This window comes from Nelumbo lutea, chromosome 5, assembly GCF_056320005.1.
Source record: "Nelumbo lutea isolate HS-2025 chromosome 5, American lotus-T2T, whole genome shotgun sequence".
Lineage (NCBI taxonomy): Eukaryota > Viridiplantae > Streptophyta > Magnoliopsida > Proteales > Nelumbonaceae > Nelumbo > Nelumbo lutea.
The window spans coordinates 80,101,229-80,121,953 of record NC_142688.1 but is presented as its reverse complement, the minus strand read 5'-3'; the positions used below and the strand labels follow the sequence as shown (position 1 = coordinate 80,121,953).

Below are 20,725 nucleotides of genomic sequence, written 5' to 3'. Positions count from 1 at the left end.
AATGAAATAGAATTAAGGGCGTAAGAGAAGAGATTATGTTCGAAAATCTCTTTTTGAACCCAAGTTGCCGCCACCTTCTTCTTCTTCTTCTTCTCTCCTCTTGAACTCTGATTTCTGCTACTTTCTTTTGAATTTTTGCAACTTCCTAAACAATCCTTTCTTCTCAAAAGGCTGTTTTTCTTCTTGGTATCAGAGCAAGCTCGTTTTTCCCTTTTTTCCCCTTACACAGTGTGTATGGAAAACTGTATCGGATGAATAGTTAAAGAAATCTATTTCAACCAAGTTGTTAGTGGTTTTTGGAGAAAAGGGGACTGGTTTTGTTGTCCTCTTGACAGATTCAAGTGTGTTGCCCAAAACCCTAATTTTTTGGAGAAATTTGATTGCGGGCCCCACAGGGAGTTTGACCTGGGCGCTCAGTGACTAAAGGCCTTCTCATTCTTTTTCTTGAAGATCGAATCAAGTGGATTGGTGTTCTGTGAAGTCTACAAGGAGTGACTGAGTTTTCTCTATTTCTCCCAGCTTCTGGGTGTGACACAGGTTACTAGTACGACTGCATTGAGAAACAGATTTGATAGAAGTCTTTATGGCAAGTTGAGAAGTGATGTGAAGAACTTGAGACGGGGAGAAACCATTAGCTGTATACTTCTCAACACTGAAGTCTTTATGGCAAGAAATAGATTTGATAGTAGTTGTAGTCTGGGACACCACTAATGATGCTGAGACCTACAAAAAACTGGTTGAGAGAAACAGGGTGTTTGAGTTCTTGACAGGGCTAAATGCAGAGTGCGACATTATAAAGCAAAATATTTTATCCAAGGATAGTGTCTCACTGTCTCAAGCCTATGCCTTGGTAAGTAGTGAAGAAAGCAGAAGACTTGTCCAGGTCTAAGGGGCTGGTCTAAATGTTCATTTTGCTAATATGGGAGTGAAACCCAAGGGGGTTGCAGGGAATCCAAGTAGCTCAGGGAAGAAAGAGATTATTTGTGAGTACTGTTAAAAGCCAAAACACACTAAAGACAAGTGCTGGAAATTGCATCCTGAGCCCCTACCACTTCGGTTTCAGAAGAAGTCTGATAATATAAAGGCAGGGAGTGCCAATGTTGCTACTGGTCCAGATAGTGATAGATACCAAATTGAAGAGATAATGGCTAGTGAGCAGTTAGCAGCCTATGAGAAGTTTGGGAGGATGATCAGTCACCTAGAGGGTGTGACCTCTTCTTCCAATCCTCCAGGAAATTCAATCTCTTCTACATTTGCTCATTTAGGCTTACGGGCTTCTGCCAATCATGCAACCATTTTAGGTAATCGTAGGATCCTTTGGATTATTGATTTTGGTGCTTCTGATCATATGACTAGCCTTTTTACTTTGTTTGTTTCATATGATTTACTTCCTAGATGTGACAAAATCACCCTAGCCGATGGCTCTCTTGCCCCTATTTTCGGCAAGGGAACCATCAAGGTTACAGACTCCTTGGTTCTTCCTTCTGCTCTTCATGTACCCAGACTAAATTCAAGCTTGTTATCTGTAAGTAGCCTAACTAAGTCATTAAACTGTTGTATAACCTTCTTCCCTTCCTACTGTGTTTTTCAGGATCTGAAGTCTCAGAAGGTGATTGGGAGTGGCCGTGAGGCGAATGGAATATATCTGTTGGATACTCCTGGACAGTGCCATGAACAACCTGGAAAAATTGCTTTTGGGTCTACATCTACAGAGTCCATTAGTCGAGTCATATCATGTCATTTTCATTTGGGTCATCTTTCTTTTTCTGCATTAAGTCATTTATTCCCAGAACTGTTTAAGGGAATTAGTTTGTCCAGTCTTCATTGTGAGTCTTGTGAATTGTCAAGACATTGTAGAAACAATTATCCTCTGAGTAATAAAAGATCTTCTCCTTTTAATATTGTGCACTCTGATGTGTGGGGGCCTTACCACTTACCTTCTATGGGTGGCTACAAATATTTTATCTTGTTCTTTGATGACTTTTCTTGGTTCAATTGGATATTTTTGATGAAGTTCTCAGAATTGTGAGGCAATTCCATGAATTTGTCTTTATCCAGTTTGATACCAGAATTAAAATTTTCAGATCCGACAATGCAAAAGAATATTTTGAGAAAAATCTGACCTGCTATCTCACTGATTTAGGGGTTATTAATCAAAGCTCCTGTTTTAGGACCCCAGAACAGAATGGAGTTGTTGAAAGAAAAAATAGGCATATTGTTGAAGTTGCAAGAAGTATTCTATTTGCCTCACATGTCCCTACAAAATTTTGGGGTGATGCTGTTATCACTGCGACCTACCTTATAAACCGTATGCCATCTAGGGTTTTAGGGTTTAAGTCTCCCTTCAGTCTTCTTCATCTAGACAAGGATCTTTTTCCTATTCCTCTTCGTGTCTTTGACTGTACTTGTTATGTACATATCTCAAGTGTCCAGAGACATAAATTTGAATCAAAAGCCCACAAGTGTATCTTCCTTGGTTATTCCCCCACATTGAAGGGTTACTATTGTTTTGATCCGAAGATTGGCCTTCTGTATGTCTCAATGGATGTCACCTTTGATGAGCTTTCTTCCTTTTATGGTTCTTCTTTGGAGAGACATTGTCCAAAGGGGGAGGATTTGTCACAGGTGTTTGCTCTTCCTCTTCCTGTCCCAGTTGAGTCTTTTGCTGAGTCTCTTCCTCCTTCAAATGAGCCAACGGCAGAGAACCATAAATGAGCAAAATGTTTCCCGTACAACACATGAGCCTCATGCACTTCCAGTTACAGATGAGACAATATGTATTGTTACAGCCTCTTTGGAGCCATCTTTTCCAGACCTTGATATCCCCATTGCTATTAGGAAAGGAAAAAGGAAGTGTACTGCACATTGCATTTTCAAACACCTTTCTTATAGTTTGCTCTCTCCTTCATATTTTTCCTACCTTTCTTCTGTTGCTTCTAACCCAATTCCCAAGTCTGTGTCAGAAGCTCTTAATATTCCAGAATGGAGGGATGTTATGAGAACAAAAATTGATGCCCTGCACAAGAATGACACTTGGTAAGTGGTTGATTTGCCTAAAGGGAAGGATCCAGTAGGTTGTAAGTGGGTTTTTACTATCAAATATCATGCTGATGACACCATTGAAAGGTACAAGGTTAGGCTGGTTGCAAAAGGCTATACACAGACATATGGGATTGATTATCTGGAGACCTTTTCCCCTGTTGCCAAGATGACTTCTGTGAGAATTTTGCTATCTTTGGCTGCACACTTAGATTGGCCATTTTATCAACTGGATGTAAAGAATGCATTTCTGAATGGAGAATTACATGAGAAGGTCTATATGTCTCTTTCTCCAGGGATGTATAAAACATATATGAAAGGAAAGGTCTGCAGGCTGAAGAATCTCTTTATGGACTTGAACAGTCCCCTAGAGCATGGTTTGAAAGGTTTAGGGCTGCCCTTGTTAGTTTTGGCTATGTACAGACACAGTCCGATCATACCCTCCTTGTGAAGAGGAGAGGATCCTTGGCCGTTTACCTGATTGCGTATGCTGATGATATTGTTGTGACTGGAAATGATGTCTCAGGGATTAATGATCTCAAATCTTTCATTCATACAAAGTTTGAGATCAAAGATCTAGGGGTATTGAGATACTTTTCTTGGCATAGAAGTTGCTAGATCTTAGGACGGGATCCTTATCTCTCAAAGAAAGTATGTTCTTGATTTGCTCTCTGAAATAGGGAAGATGGATGCTAGACCAGTTGCTACTTTTATCGATACGAGTCATAAACTTTCTACTTCAGATGGAATATTGTTAGAAGATAAGGGAGTTTTCAAGATATTACTTGGAAAACTTATTTATCTATGCATGACTCGGCCGATCATTGCATATGCTATCAGTTGCATCGGTTAGTTCATGCATGCTCCCAGGGATATTCACATGGCAGCAGCAGAGCGGATTCTGTGTTATTTGAAGGGCTCCCCTGGAAAAGGAATTCTATTTGCTAGGCAGTGCCATATGAAACTTGAAGCCTACATAGATGATGACTGGGCTGAAAAAATTGGTGATAGAAAATCTACCTCTGGGTACTGTAGCTTGGTGGCAGGTAATATTGTCTCTTGGAGAAGAAAGAAACAATCAGTTGTTGCTCGATCTTCGGCCGAAGCAGAATACATAGCCATGGCTCATGGATTTTCTGAACTATTGTGGCTTAGATTCTTGATGGAGGAACTGGGTATTGAGCATGATAGCCAATGATGTTATACTGTAATAATCAGGTCACCACCAACATTTCTCACAGCCTAGTGCAACATGACAAAACTAAGCATATTGAAGTTGACAGACACTTCATTCGAGAAAGAGTGGCTTTTGGAGAAGTGTGTCTACCTTTCATCACCTCTGAAGGACAGTTAGCCAATTTCCTCACCAAGGGCATTCCCAAGGCTAAACTTCAACATGCTCAGCTTGAGGGGGAGTGTAGAGAAGATGGGCCGAATGGCCCATAGGCTGTTTATCCTTTTTAATCTTTTATGTTCTTTACTATAATGGGCCTTAATCTGGACTTTATTCTTTCTTATGTTATGTCTTTTTTAATTTGTTGCCCAATTAGGGACTTCTCTGTAAATTACTAAGGTTTAACTTAATGAAATAGAATTAAGGGAGTAAGAGAAGAGATTATGTTTGAAAATCTCTCTCCTTGAACCCAAGTTGTTGCCACCTTCTTGTTCTTCTTCTCTCCTCTTGAATTCTAATTTTTGCTACTTTCTTTTGAATTTTTTTGCAACTTTCTAAACAATCATTTATTTTCAAAAGGCTGTTTTTCTTCTCGACTGAATCTGTTTGTACCCAAAAGCAACAAGAGCAGTCCAAAATCTATCAAGCCAGACTCTCGGAGATTGTTTTAGGCCATAAAGGGACTTTTTTAGTTTACATACCTTTCCTTGCATCTCCTTCCTATACACCCTTGGAGGTAAAGACATAAAGACTTCTTCATGTAGGTTCCCATTCAAGAAAGCATTCTTTACATTAAACTGATGAAGAGGCCAATCAAAAGTAGGAGCTAAAGATATCAAAACTCGAACTGAAGCCATCTTGTCTACTAGGTCAAAATTTTCTAGGTAGTCAATACCATACAACTGAGTGTATCCTTTAGGAACCAAACAGGTCTTATATCTCTCAATGGTACCATTTGAATGATACTTAATAGTGAACACCCACTTACAACCAACCAGTTCCTTTCCCTCTGGCAAATCCACAATTTCCCAAGTTTTGTTCTTATGCAAAGCATCTAGTTCAGTCATCATGGCATCCCTCCATTTTGGTTTGGACAAGGCTTCTAGGACAGATCTGGGAATCACATGTGTGGAAACAAAGACAAGGAAGGAATAGCAGGAAGGGGGAAAGAAGGCTATAGGACAGGTGTTTGGAAATGCAATGAGCAGTACATTTCCGTTTGCCTTTGGGAAGGGCAATAGGGAGATCAAGGTCAGGGAAGGTATCCGAAGTGGTCGAAGAGGGGTGACTTGTTACTTTAGTAGTGATGGAAGGAGCACGAGGCTCATCTGAAGGCGTGGAAAGAACTTGCATGTCTCTGAGTCTTTGTCTCTAGTACCACCTTTGGATAATAGGATGGGAAGGAAATGTGGGAGGATGAGTAGGAGGAGGAGGGGGAGTAGGAACATGAGAAGAAGAGCCAATAGAGGACTCTATTAGAGGAGACTCAATAGAAGATTTAATGGGAATTGGAAGAGGAACAGATAGTGACAACGCAAACAACTCCTTTGAATGCTCCCCCTTAGGAGAAGTACCAAAAAAGTAACAAACTCTGCAAATGTAACATCTCTGGAAACAAAGCGAGTGCCATGAATAAGATCTACACAACAATATCCCTTCTGTGTGGAAGCATATTCCAAAAAGACACACGCTTTAGGCTCAAACTTATGTCTTTGATGACTATGAACATGAACGTAGCAAGTGCACCCAAACACTCTGAGAGGAAGAGAGAAGAGATCATCATTTGGGAAAAGCAAGGCAAAGGGAGTTTTAAGCCCTAGAACCCGAGAAGACATTCGGTTTATCAAGTATGTAGCTGTAAGGACAGCATCCCTCCAAAAATTAATAGGAACATGGGAAGCAAAAAGGAGGCTCCTCGCAACCTCAACCACATGTCTGTTCTTCCTTTCCGCCACTCCTTTTTGTTGAGGAATGTAGGAACAAGAACTCTGATGAATAACTCCAAAGGTATCAAAGTAGGAGGAAAGGATCTTCTCAAAATATTCCTTTGTATTATCAGTTCGGAATATTTTGATTCGAGTGTTAAACTGGGTAAGTATAAGTTCATGAAATTTTTGTACAATATTTATTTCTTCATCTCGGGATTTCATAAGGTAAATCCAGGTGTAACGAGAGAAATCATCAATGAAAAGAACGAAATATTTGTAACCCCCATAGCAAGTAAATGGTATGGCCCACACATCAGAGTGCACAGTATGAAAAGGAGAAACAAATCTTTTATTACTCACTGAAAAAGATTGTCTACAATGTTTTGCAAGTTCACATGACTCACAATGAAGACTCGATAGGGATATTCCCTTAAACATTTCTGGAAACAAATGACTCAAAGCTGAAAAAGACAAATGACAAAATCTTAAATATGATGAAACAGACTCCAAAGCTATTCCACTAGGTAATCTAGCAAATATATCCCATTCGCCTCATGGCCACTCCCAATCGTCCTCTGAGATTTCTGGTCCTGAAAAACACAATAAGTAGGAATGAAGGTTATGCTGCAGTTCATTGATTTTGTTAAACTACTAACAAATAAAATGTTAGTGCTAAGTTTGGGAACAAGAAGGACAAAGGATAATACAAGTGAGTCAGAGGCTCTAACATCCCCCTCGCCAGAGATGGGAGCAAGAGACCCATCATCAAGAGAAATCTTCTCTCTACCCGAGAGGAGCTGGTATGAACAAAAAAGGTTGGGTAAGCTAGTCATATGGTCTGATGCACCAGAATCTATGATCTAAGGAATTCTAAGATTACCTGAGGTTGTGGCGTGATTTGTAGAAGCACGAATACCTCAATGGGCAAAGGTGGATGTAGTGGGGGTGCCTGAGGAGGAAGATGCAATGATAGACTCCAAGTGATGTATCAACTTCCCATCTCTCTCAAATTCTGCCTTCACTGTTGCCAACTGTTTCACAACAGGTTTTTCTTCACTTTTAGATATTGTATCAACATTTGCATTCTTGGGCTTTCCAGTTTGATCGCCCTTCTTAAAATTCTTGTTGTTCTGGAACCTTTCTGGAAGAAGATTTGGATGAAGCTTCCAACAAGAATCCTTCGTATGTTTTGGCTTCTTGCAATATTCACATATCACCTCCTTTTTTTTCATTTACCCCCTTTGGTTTTAATCCAACATGTGCAAAATATTCTGGGGGAGGTGGGGTTTGTAGCTGTACCTGTCTCCTGCTCTCTTCACTGGTCATCATAGAGTATGCTTGAGCAAGTGACGCTTCATCCTTGGCTAGGATATTTTGCCTTGTAATATCAAATTCAGGATTGAGTCTTGTAAGGAATTCAAACGTGCTGTTTCTTTTCCACAAATTTCCTGAAAGTTTCTACATCTTTGGTGCTTTCCCATATGACTGCTTCCATAACATCTATTTCCTGCCATAGTGACTTCAACATCAAATAGTAGACAACTACACTCTTCTCCCCCTGTTTTAAAATTTTCACATCATTCTTTAGTTTGTAGGCCCTTGCAACATTTAATTTATGAGAGTATGTTTCGGTAACACTATCCCAAATCTCCTTGGCTGAAGTCATCCAAAGATAGTGTTGATTTATGTGGGGCTGCATAGAATTTACCAACCACCCAATAACTGTGTAGTTATCCTATATCGATTTCTCATTTGCAGGATCAGTCTCTTCCGGCATCACCTTACTACCCGTGAGAAACCCTAGTTTATCTCTACTATAGACATGGATCTTAATAGATTGTGCCCAAGCAAGGTAATTTGTTTCATCAAGTTTAATTGTAGTCACTCCTATCAGAATGGAATCTATGGGACCAATCCCGACACCGGGATCTGCTTCATCTCACTTCCAGATTGCTCCATCAATCAAACGAAAATAAAAAAACAATGTTTTCAACCTTTATAGACCTAACTAAGGTCAGTCAAGCAGTCAAAAGTCCCAAAACTAGGGTTTCACTATACCTGGTCTCTAGGGAGAAAGAGAGAAGAGGTAGCCGCTCAAACCAGAGCAATCCAAACCACTTCCAACTGTAGTCGCCCACTTTTGGAGATAAAAAGGAACTCTCCAAGCCTTGAGCACCACACCCCAATAGCCTCTTCAACCTGGAACTGGAAACTCTCTAGTCGGCTAGGGTTTTGGGAAAACAATCTGCAGTCCCACTTTCTTGGCAATCTTCGGCCAGATTATGACTCTCCAAACCCTCTACCAACTAGGCAAACAAACTCTCTGAATGATCAGCAATTTTTATCTCTCCATACACCTTTCAATTAGAAAAGTGTATGGGAAAAAAAGGAAAAAAGAGAAAAGCGAAGGGAGACCTGCTTTGATACCAAGATATGATTCAGACCAATAAAATTAGTAGAATAATTTAGGTTAAGCAAAATGAAGTAGAAAAGAAGAGGAGGACAACAAGGAGGAAGAATGGAGAAGAAAGGAGAAAGAAAGGAGGAATTCGATAATCTCCTCTTTCCCCCACACTAATCTTTTATTAAACTTACTTAAGTTACATAATTTACAAGACTGGCCTTAAGTAGGTGTCCACATCAGCAATACACTTGGAAAACAAAACAAGAGCTAAAGGCCCATAAAGAGAAAAAAGGCCCAACAAGAAAACATAACAAGAAAGAATTAATAAGAAAGACACTAATGGGCTAGGGCCCATCCGGCCCAGTCTTTCTACAAACCATTGTATAGCTTCTTCTAATAATAAAATAATTGGTCTTCCTTCTTCTCTTAGTTTCAAGACTGAAAGATTTCCAGTTCTTCCTTCTAACAGCAACTTCTTCGCTTCAATCATGAACTCTAATCTCCACCTTTCTGCGTCAAAAGACCTTTCTTTCTCCATGCCATTATTTCCCCTTCAATCATGAACTCTATGGTGACCTCTTTTCTGCACCTAACTGATCGCATAGATTACCAACTTCATGATGATCTACTTTTGGTGAGCGATTCCCATGTCTTACAGATCCAATATCAGTGATAACTCTCTTGAGAAGGCTAGAGGGGATTTTGTTTGGGATGGAGTGAATGATGAATATGTTAAAGAAATAAGAGAGGAGGTGAATAGAAGAATGGAAAAGAAGAAGAAAAGGAGGATGAGGAGGAAGGAGAAAGAGAAGAGAGATTCAAACGAGTGACTAGGTGTATTGGGTGTTATGGTTTTCGTATCTGCTTAAAGAGTGGGTTTTGTTTTTTTTTTTTTTTTTTTGATCAGCAAGAGAGATTCATTAGATTAAAAAATGAATTAAGTTTGGAATAAAGTTGGAAGACTCCAACCACCCCCGGGTATGCAGTTTTACACTTTTGCCCAAAACAAATGTTCCCTATATGGACTCCTCCTAGTGGCTTCATAAAGCTGAACTTCGATGGTGGTAGTATTGGAAACCCAGGGCCTTCAGGAGTTGGTCGAGTATTAAGGAACAAGCAAGGGACGTAATAGCTTATTCTCAGGCCCAATTGGAGTAGGCGACTCTCTTAGGGCTGAGATTTTGGCAACTTTGGAAGGGGTGGCTTTCCAAAACTCATATCTTTCTCTTATTTTCTTCTTCCTCTCACATCTCTACTCAAATTTTGCATGCACACAATAGAGAGCTCATAATTTGAAATTCAGAATCCAATAAAAAATCACAATTATCCTTCTGGTTGTAGGCTGCAAACATTGTTTCCTCGAGCATACAGCCACTTCAGAATTTGCTTGTCCTGGTAAGTATTTAAAACTATAGTGGTATTAATGCATCTATAACATTCATTCTGCTATTAATACAATGAATTATATTGCTTTGCTTTGTCTTTATTGTCAGAACTACATTGAAGAAAAACTTGGTTCTGATGAAAAAATTGCTTGGGCTCAAAAGCAAATTGGAAGGGGCTTTTCTGGTAATCTTTTATCACTACCAATGAATTGATGAGTGAATTCTCTTTCCTGTTGAATTAGTAACATGTCAATTTTTTAGTGCATTATTTAAAAACATAGAAATAGTAGTAGGAGCACTATCAATTGCATCTGTACTGGTACTTTGGCAATCAGGGAAATCTTTTCTTCTCTTTTAATTTTTAAAGCAGTTGAAGTTGATTTATTGATTTTTGTTGCTGATTTACAAGCAAGTCAAGCTTACCATCAGAGAGACACATGAGAAGGTGGAAGAAATAAGTCTTCGGATGGAGAGCCTTGAGCAGTCAGTTGATACTTGAGGACCAATTTCTAGGAATTTTGAGCAAGCTTGTTCACAATTATCAACAAGATGTGGAATTTTCTAGAACTTGAATAATGGAGTTGCGTGTTGTTCTAAGAAAGCAAGTTGACGAGATCTGTGATTTTGTTCTCATGAAAGAGCCACAGCAACACATTAATATTGTTGCTCCCACTCTTTGCAGTTCATGTGGTGAGTCAGTTTATGCTTGCTCCAAGTTCCTCACAATAAGGTAGTTGTGAGAATCCTTAGATATCTGAAGAGTTGTATAGGAAAAGGAATCTTGTTCAAGAAACATGACAAACTTGAGAGGATGCTTATACTAATGCAGACTGGGCAGGTTCTACCGGTGACAGAAAGTCTACATCAGGTTACTATACATTTGTTGGGGGGGGACTTGGTCACTTGGAGAAGTAAAAAATAGAATGTTGTTGCTAGAGCGAGTGCAGAGGCTGAATATAAAGCTATGGTACATGGTATAGCTGAACTACTGTGGCTCAGAACTCTTTTTGGTAAGTTAGGAATGAAGGCAAAAATGTCCCCTCAAGTTGTATTGTGACAACAAGGCTGTAATTAATATTGCAAATAATCTTGTTCAGCATGACAGGACCAAGCATATTGAGGTTGATAGACATTTTGTGAGAGAGGATCATCTCTAGTGAACTTTGTATTCCCTACACACCTTTAGAGATGCAGCTAGCAACTTGCAGATGCTCTAATCAAAAGCCGTCCTTTAGAAAAGTTCCGTGGTCTTCTTGGAAAGCTGGGCATGATGGACATCTATGCTCAACTTGAGCCTGAAGTTATTGGGCTTAGATTAGTTGTTTTTTTTATTATTATTTTTTAGCTTGTGTGCCCCTCCACTAATCAGGGGCATACTTGTCCTTTCATGTGTTATTGGCCTCTTAATATAAAGTTCTCTTTAGTGTCGTCTTGGAACACTTGAGCCGCTCATTTATTCTCTTTTCTTTGCTGTTTTCTTTGCTCTTCTTGCTCTTCTGCTCTTGCAAGTCAGAAAACGTTGGTAAAATAGCACCACAGATAGCAGTACTGTAGATATAGAAATCACCAGAATAGTATATACGAATTCTGCAAGCATGAACAGGATATATCCATGGATTGTAATTTCGATATTGATGAACATCTCACCATGTAGAGGTGGAGAAATTTTGGGGATATTTTGCTAAGATAGTTGGAAAATCTAAAAAATCAGGAAAGTTTTCTAGAAACATGGAATTAGTTAATAAATCTTCAAGAGCTCATTAAAAGAAATATAACTGCACATTTAAGGTTTAAAGCCATAGCAAAGAACTGTATAAATCAAATGGGAAAAATTAAGAGATTGAAATAGGTATGCTTCTCTGTCTCCTTTTGGTCTTTAGTGGTTTAACCATTTTCTCTTCTTTATATATGTTAATTATTTTCCGTTTTAACTTTTGTTTTTATTGTTATTATATGTTTTGATTATTTTGAGAATAGAAACATGGAATTAGATAGTAAACCTTCAAAAGTTAATTCGAAGAAATATAATTGCACATTTAAGGCTCAAAACCATGGAAAGAAACTATATAAATCAAATAGGGAAAATTAAGAAACGAAATAGGTATGTTTCTCTGTCTCCCTTTTGGTGTTTAGCAGTTTAGCCATTTTCTCTTCTTTATATATGTTAATTATTTTCCATTTTAACTTTTGTCTTTATTGTTATTATATGTTTGGATTATATTGAGAATAGAAACATGGAATTAGATAGTAAACCTTCAAAAGTTAATTAGAAGAAATATAATTGCACATTTAAGGCTCAAAATGAAGGGTTGAGAGATCCATCACATGGACGCCCAAAGATTGCGGAATAAGGGGCGAATTTAAAAAAATTTTCTCTCCCTTCAACTGGGAATCACATTCCCTATTTAGAAAATCATATTTTCAAGGATAAATCTTGAACCTTAAACTGAACCAGATCTGAACCAAAAGGAATGGGAGAGAATGATACCTGATACGGAGAAGCAATATCTCCCAACGAAGGTGTTCACGCCCAAGGAAGGATCCAAAGACTGCTCCCACTGAAGATGGCGCAGTGCAGGATGGAGCAGAATCAACAGTGTTCTTCCCCAAGAACTCTGTCCTTCGCAAGAAACAGCAAGATGGAACGTGAGCACAGCTTCCTTTTCAATCCTTTCTCAAAGAATTGATGTCAAGATCCAATCTTGACTTCTCCCACAGTTGGAGATCGAACTGGCAAACAGGGTGGCAAGAGCAGGGAGGCGGCAAGAGAGTATTCGCAGGGTGTAGAATTCTCTCTTCTTGATTTCAGCACTAAAGAGGATCTGATGTGTTTCTTAGTCTCTCTCAAGGCTGCCGCCCCTTCCTTCCTTTTGTTAATTTGAAAAGATCAGCTCCTAATCCCATTAGGAGGTGCTTATCCAAATCATATTTGGATCAGCCTTCTCTTCTAATGATAAGGATAAACCCTTATCTTATCTGCAGATTAGATTAGCTTTATCCTAATCTTATTATGAGGTTTCTAGATCTGAATCACATTCAGATCTGGACTCTCTGAGTGGATAGGATCAAGACCCTATCCTAACTGCTAATCCATCTCAGAATTTGCCCCTTTAATTAACTAAATAAATAGCCCAGTTCGAAATGGGCTTTAGGCCCATTAAGCTTATGTGCTCACTTAACCTTCCTAACTGCTGCCCAGTTGGGCTTCCTTGTATGGTGTGGGACCCTAGCATTGATCTACACATCAGCCACATGGGTTCGGCCCAGCCTTTGTTACAAGGCCTGGTCGAATACACTGTTAAAGACAGTGCACCCCCTGAAACCCATCAAATGGGTTCTATGGGCCCAACACTTACCCTAAGTGGTCCCTGGGCCAAGCCACCTTGTAACACCCAAGGATTGTGGGCAGATGCAAGATTAGCCCATCAGGCATTATCCTCAATGGTCTTACACTTAACCTCTCAGCCCATAATGATCATACACTGCCCGACAAGAGAGGACCTCTCCCTCGGCTGCAAGGAACAGTGTTGCACTCTCCACTTATATGGATCCTGGGAATTAAAACCTTTTGCAAACGTAAGGGAGGAGAAACCCTCCACTGATTCTCATGAGTATGAAGATTGGGAACAAGAAGATGCACAGATTATCACGCGGTTATGGAATAGTATGGAACCCAAGATTAGTGTAAATTTCATGTTTCTTGACACTGCCAAAGATGTGTGGGACCATGTTAAGAAGTTGTATTCTGGTCAAGACAATACAACCAGAGTATATCAGCTGTATCAGGAATACTTTAGTCTGCAATAGGGCAATCGGAGACTTGAGGAGTACTATGCTAGTATGAGAAACATTCGTAATGAGTTGAATGTCTATCACCCCCTCACTTTTGATGTGAAAATTCAGCAACAACAGAGAGAACAACTTGATGTGACTTGATTTTTGGTGGGGCTGAAATCTGAGTATGAACCAGTGCGGGCTCAGATACTAGGAGGGTCAGCTCTCCCTTCCTTAGAAAAGGTGTTTGCTCTACTTCGAAGGACTTCTTTTGGATCTACTGAGAACTCTAATGTCTCAGATAGATCAGCCTTTGCAGTGTTAAGGGGCCGTGGTGTTAGAGGTGGCGATCGAGGAGCTCAGTCTGGCTGTGGTGGTAGCAGTGGTCTGGTATATGGCCGGAGTAGTGGTGGTGGACCTACATATAACCGTGGTGGTGGTCGTACTGGAGGTAGAGATTCAGGGGGAGCCTGTGGTAAAGGACGTGGCTTGGGTCCGAGGAGATGTACTCATTGTGGTATGGATGGACATACCATTAATTATTGCTATGACTTGCATGGTCCACCCTCAACCTGGGCCAATCATGCCATGACTAGTGACACTAGCTTCAGACAAGAGAATCGTTCGGCTGATCATATTTCTCCTACATCTACAGATGGTCCTGGTTAGGAGATGGTGAGTGTTCCCCATGATGAGTATGAGAGGTTTGTCCAATCCACATCTCAGCTGAACACGGCTACTTTCGCACACTTAGGTATTGCTTGTTTGGCATCCACACCCAATCCCTGGACTATTGACTCTGGAGCCTCCGATCACATGATTGGAACTCTAGGTGTCTTTTCTTCCCTCTCTCATTGCTCAACATCACAATCTATTACCCTTGCTAATGGTTCCACATCCTCCATTTGTGGTGTTGGTAATGTTGACCTGGACCCTCTATCCCTATCCTCAGTTTTGTATGTCCCTAAATTTTCGTTTAACCTTATGTCTGTTAGTAAGCTGACCAAGTCACTTAATTGTTCCATTACCTTTTACCCTTCTATGTGTGTTTCTCAAGATCTCAAGACGGGGATGAAGGTTGGTGGAGGGGATGAAGGTTGGTGGAGGGCATGAAGCTGGTGGATTGTATTATCTTGACAGTGGTGGAAGAACATCAACAACTCTCCAGTCATCTCTCTCTCCTCTCCAGTGGCATTGTTGATTTGATCATCCTTTGCTTAAAGTTTTGAAATCTTTGGTTCCTTCGTTGAATCAACATTCAGTTTTAGATTGTGAGTCGTGTCAGTTGGGGAAACACCACCGTGTTCCCTTTAGTTCTAGGGTTGATAACCGTGTGTCGAGTCCTTTTTCTTTGGTTCATTCAGATGTTTGGGGTCCTTATAAAGTGATGTCATACAATGGATATAGATATTTTGTCATTTTTGTTGATTTTTCAAGGATGACGTGGCTTTATTTAATGAAAGAAAGAAGTGAATTGTTTACCATCTTCCAGAATTTTATGCTGAGATTCTCAATCATTTTGGTGTTCACATTAAAATTTTTCATTCTGATAATGGCCGTGAATATTTATCTTCATCATTTCAAGAATACTTGGACCAACATGGCATTATACATCAGACCTCATGTACCTACACCCCACAATAAAATGGGGTGGCCGAGAGAATCGTCATCTTTTGGAAACAACACGATCCCTCATGCATCACATGAATGTTCCCAAACCCTTTTGGAGTGATGCGGTGCTTACTTCTTGCTTCTTGATTAATCGGATGCCCACGTCTATCCTTGATGGTCGTTCCCCATTTACTACCTTGTTTCCCACCTTGTCTCCTTTTCCTCTTTTTCCTCGAGTATTTGGGTGTGTCTGCTTCGTCCATAATCTGGGCCCCAGGAAGGACAAGTTAGGTGCATGATCCATTAAGTGCATCTTCCTTGGCTATTCTCGGACCCAGAAAGGGTACAAGTGTTATCATCCTAGTTCTCGACGTTCCTTTGTGTGTGCTGATGTTACCTTCTTTGAATCTATTTCTTTTTTCTTGCGGTCCGGTGATGCTTCTTCCTCCTCATCACCTCCCGCTCTTCCACTTCCAGTTGCCGGTTCTATTCCCCTTGTTCCAGCCGTGACCAAGTCCTTGCCTCCAGTGCTACCACCTGTTGAACGCCCACCTATTCGTCAAGTGTATACACATCGCCCACATGTATCGGTTGCTACTCCTCCAGCTCCGTCACCGTTGACAGATCCGACAGTTGTCTCCACACCAGCCCTGAACCCTGTATCTGATCTTGATTTTCCCATTGCCTTGCAAAAAGGTAAACGCACTTATACCTTTCATCCTATTTCTAATAATGTTTCACTCACTCAACTTTTCGCTTCCCATCGCCAGTTTATCTCTTTATTATCCCTAGTTGTTGTCCCTAAGGTTTTCCAGGAAGCCCCTCTCCAGGGTGGTGCCATGCAATAGAACTCTCAACTCTACTTCATAATCATACTTGGGACCTCACCGCTCTTCCTCTTGGGAAGCAGGCTGTCGGTTGTAAGTGGTTTTTTATTGTTAAGTATTTGCCTGATGGTAGTTTTGAGTGCCTAAAAGCTCGATTGGTTGCAAAAGGGTACTCCCAAACCTTTGGTATTGACTACACAGAGACCTCCCTAGTTGCTAAGATAGTGTCGGTTCGTGTTGTAATCTCTCTTGTAGCTACGTATGATTGGCCCCTCTATCAGCTTGATATCAAGAATGCCTTTTTGCGTGGTGATTTGCTCGAGGAGGTCAACATAGAGCAACCGCCAGGGTTTGTTGCTCAGGGGGAGGGTGGTAAGGTATGCAGACTAAAGAAGGCTATATATGGGCTTAAACAGTCTCCTCGAGCATGGTTTGGTAGGTTCAGTGAGGTGGTAAAGAAGTTTGGTATGAAACAGTGCCAAGTTGATCATTCCGTCCTCAGTCATGACTCTCAGGCAGGAAAAATCTTATTGGTGGTGTATGTAGATGATATTGTTATTATTGGGAATGATAAAACGGGCATTGACAGGTTGAAGACTTTTCTACAGGAACATTTTCAAACAATGGACCTTGGTAAATTGAAATATTTCTTGGGGATAGAAGTAGCAAGATCTAAGCATGATATTAATTTGTGTCGGAGGAAATATGTGCTTGATTTGTTGGAGGAAATGGGTTTGTTAGGTGCTAAACTATTGGAAGATTTCTGTAATTATGTATTATATTTGATTTTGTGCTATTTTAAGTAGTTGAGAGATTTGTGAGCTGTACAAATTTTTAGGAATCAGCTTTATCTTCCCTTTAATTAGGGAGATATGTTACCTAGTTTGTATCCTTTAATTAGGGAGATCTGTTACCTAGTTTGTATCCTTTAATTAGGGAGATCTGTTACCTAGTTTATTTCCTAGAGAGAGCTATAAATTTCGATGTACAGAAGCATAATGAGATATCCCATTCTTCATATCTTTCGGTCTCTTCTTTATGGTATCGGAGCAGAAAAGACCTAGGGTTTGTTTCTGCATTTCTGTCCCTAAAAATGTCTGAAGTCACGTCCAGTTCTCAGCCTTCTCAGCCTGAGCCCTAGATTGTCCGGAATTTGCCTGAAAATCACTCTATTCAGATCACTACAATCCGACTAAATGGTGACAACTTTCTCCGGTGGTCACAATCTGTTCACATGTATCTCAGAGGGAGAGGGAAAATTGGCTATATCACAGGAGACATGAAGAAGCCTAATGTGAAGGATCCAGCCTATGCTGTTTGGGATGCTGAAAATTCCATGGTGATGTCTTGGTTGGTTAACTCCATGATTGAAGAGATAGGTGCAAATTATCTCTGCTATTCTACAGCCAAGGAATTATGGGACAGTGTCTCACAGATGTACTCTGATTTGGAGAATCACTCCCAAGTGTACGAATTATCTCTACAACTCGGAGATATTCGCCAAGGTGAGAATTCAGTGACTAAATATTTTAATTCTCTTAAGAGAATTTGGCAGGACCTGGACCTATTCAACAATTACGAGTGGAAGTCACCTGATGACTGCAATTATCACAAGAAGATGGTGAATGCTAGCCGAGTTTTCAAGTTTCTTGCAGGTTTAAACGTTGAATTCGATGAGGTTCGTGGCCGAATTATTGGAAGAAACCCTCTGCCCCCAATTGGTGAAGTATTTGCAAAAGTACGTAGAGAAGAAAGCCGGAGACAAGTGATGCTTGGAAAGAAGGCTGTAGGTACAACCGGACCTGTGGAAGAGTCAGCCTTGATTTCCGAGGCCCAGGTCAGTCGAAAGTCAGCCCAAAATCAGCGGGTTGGAGACAAGAATAACCTACGCTGTGACTACTGTGGGAAACCTCGCCATACCCGAGAGAATTGCTACAAACTGCACGGGAGACCACCCAATTGGAGGGTGAACAAACCTGGTGGATAGAATATACCTACAGCAAACGAGGCTGAATCATCCCCATTCAACAAAGAGCAAATAGATCATCTACTTAAACTTCTAAAATCTTATTCGTCACCTAATACTCCTGTCGGGTCTATGGCACAAACAGGTAGCAATTCTTTGGCATTCTCAATGCTAGGAAAATCCGGCCCTTGGATCATAGATTTAGGGGCCTCTGATCATATGACAAGTTGCTCTAACCTATTTAGTTCCTATTATCCTTGTTTTGGTTTTGAAAAAGTGAGAATAGCTGATGGTAGTCTTTCATCTATTGCAAGCAAAGGAAACATTAAAATTTCAGAAAAAATTACTCTGAAATCTGTTTTACATGTTCCAAAATTTGCCTGCAATCTTCTTTCTGTCAGCAGATTGTCGAAAGATCCTAACTGCTCCATTCTTTTTCTTCCTTCCACTTGTGTTTTTCAGGACCAGAACTCGGGGAAGACGATTGGAACTGCTAGAGAGATAAATGGACTCTACTACTTTGATGAAACCTCTACTGGTAATAAAAAAATTCATGGTTTAAGTAGTACGAGTTCAATCCCTGTCTGTGATCAAGTTATATTATGGCATAGAAGATTAGGACATCCTAGTGTTCCATATCTCAAATATTTATTTCCTAAAGTGTTTAAAGGAGTTGATTGGTCAAAACTTCATTGTGAGTCTTGTCATTTGGCTAAAGATCATCGTGCTTTATTTCTAGTAAAACCTTATTCTGCTTCAAAACCATTTTATTTGTTACATAGTGATGTTTGGGGCCCATCTAAGGTTTAACACACTTTTTGGAAAAAAATGGTTTGTGACTTTTATTGATGACCATACAAGGGTATGCTGGGTTTACTTGTTGGAAAGGAAATCAGAGGTTGAACAAAGATTTAAAGAATTTTTCCTTATGATTGAAAATCAATTTCAAACCAAAATTGGTATTCTAAGATCAGATAATGGGACTGAATAATTTAACAAATACTTAGGAGCATTTCTAACCGAAAAAGGTATTATCCATCAATCAACTTGTCGTGACACACCACAACAGAATGGAATTGCTGAAAGAAAAAATAGGCACCTTCTTGAGGTAGCTAGAGCCATCATGTTTTCTATGAATGTACCTAAATATCTCTGGGGAAATGCTCTCCTAACTGCATGTTATCCGATAAATAGAATGCTATCTCGAGTTTTAAAATATGAAACTCCTTTACAGAATCTAAAAAATTGTTTTCTCACATCTCGAATAACTATGGATCTTCCTTTAAAAGTGTTTGGTTGTGTCTGTTATGTGTATATACCAAATGTTTTTCGATCAAAACTGGATCCAAAAGCTGAAAAATGTGTGTTTCTTGGTTATGCATCTAATAAAAAATGGTACAAATGCTTTAATCCAGTTACAAAGAAATTTTTTGAGAGTATGGATGTACACTTTGTTGAGGACCAACCTTTCTTTCAAAAAAATTTTCTTCAGGGGGAGAACATAAGTAAGGAAGATAATTTTTGGGAAACTTTACCTATTGTAGAAGAATTTATACCTTTGATTAATTCTGATAAGCAAGGTTCGGAAACAATTGTTGAAAGAATGGAACCTAGTGATGGTACTCTTAATCCAAATTTTCCAGATACTACGTTATCAGAGACAGGGGGAGAAGTACTTCAAACGGATCACAATCCTCATCCTGAGCTTCAGTTTTATACCAGGAAGAAGTTTCACAAAAGTACTACTGTTTCAGTTGTTCCTACAGCAGAAGTCCAATCCAATTTGCCGAGTGAAGATCCTACTACTCAAAGTAATCCTTCTTCTACCCCTATTCTGTCTTTATCTAATGATTTGCCTAATCTGTCTTCTTCAGGTCTTGACATTCCAATTGCATTAAGAAAAGGTACCCGAACTTGCACAAAACATCCTATTGCAAAATACTTGTCATATGAGAAATTATCACATACTCATAAAGCATTTGTGTCTAGGATTTCTAATCTGTATGTGCCAAGAACTGTTCAGGAAGCATTAGATGATCCGAAATGGAGGTTAGCTGTGATGGAAGAGATGAATGCTCTTAGAAAGAGTAATACATGGAGTATTACTGATCTACCCCATGACAAGAAGACAGTTGGATGCAAATGGGTGTTTACAGTAAAGTGCAAGGCTGATGGAAGTGTGGAGAGATACAAAGCAAGACTCGTAGCAAAAGGATTTTCCCAAACTCATGGTATAGACCACCAAGAGACTTTTGCTCCTATTGTTAAAATTAACTCTATCAGAATATTTCTTTCCCTTGTAGTTAATTTTAACTGGCCACTTCGTCAGTTCGATGTCAAGAATGCATTCTTGAATGGAGACCTAAAGGAAGAAGTATATATGGACCTACCACCAGGTTTTGAAGAAAGTCTTGGAAGAGGCAAAGTTTGCAGGTTAAAAAAATCCCTATATGGGCTAAAGTAATCACCAAGAGCTTGGTTTGAACGATTTGGGAATGCAATAAGGCGGCACGGCTTCTCACAAAGTCAAGCTGATCATACTTTATTTTTCAAGCACTCCACCGAAGGTAAAATAGCTATTTCGATAGTGTATGTAGACGATATTATCATGACTGGG

The 20,725-nt window shown here is 39.8% G+C and overlaps 1 protein-coding gene across 4 annotated transcripts in view; it reads left to right on the top strand.

Annotated features, from left to right (window-relative positions):
• Positions 1-20,725, top strand: part of LOC148853054 (glutathione S-transferase zeta class-like) — a 119,102-nt gene that overhangs the window by 23,185 nt on the left and 75,192 nt on the right. For all 4 annotated transcript variants that reach the window (XR_016098749.1, XR_016098748.1, XM_088942853.1 and 1 more), the window contains 2 exons: positions 9,887-9,940; positions 10,039-10,114. Coding sequence is in view for 2 of the 4 variants with exons in the window: in XM_088942853.1 (XP_088798979.1) it covers positions 9,887-9,940; positions 10,039-10,114 (130 nt within the window). In the remaining 2 variants the exon portion in view is untranslated. The remainder of the gene's footprint in view (positions 1-9,886; positions 9,941-10,038; positions 10,115-20,725) is intronic.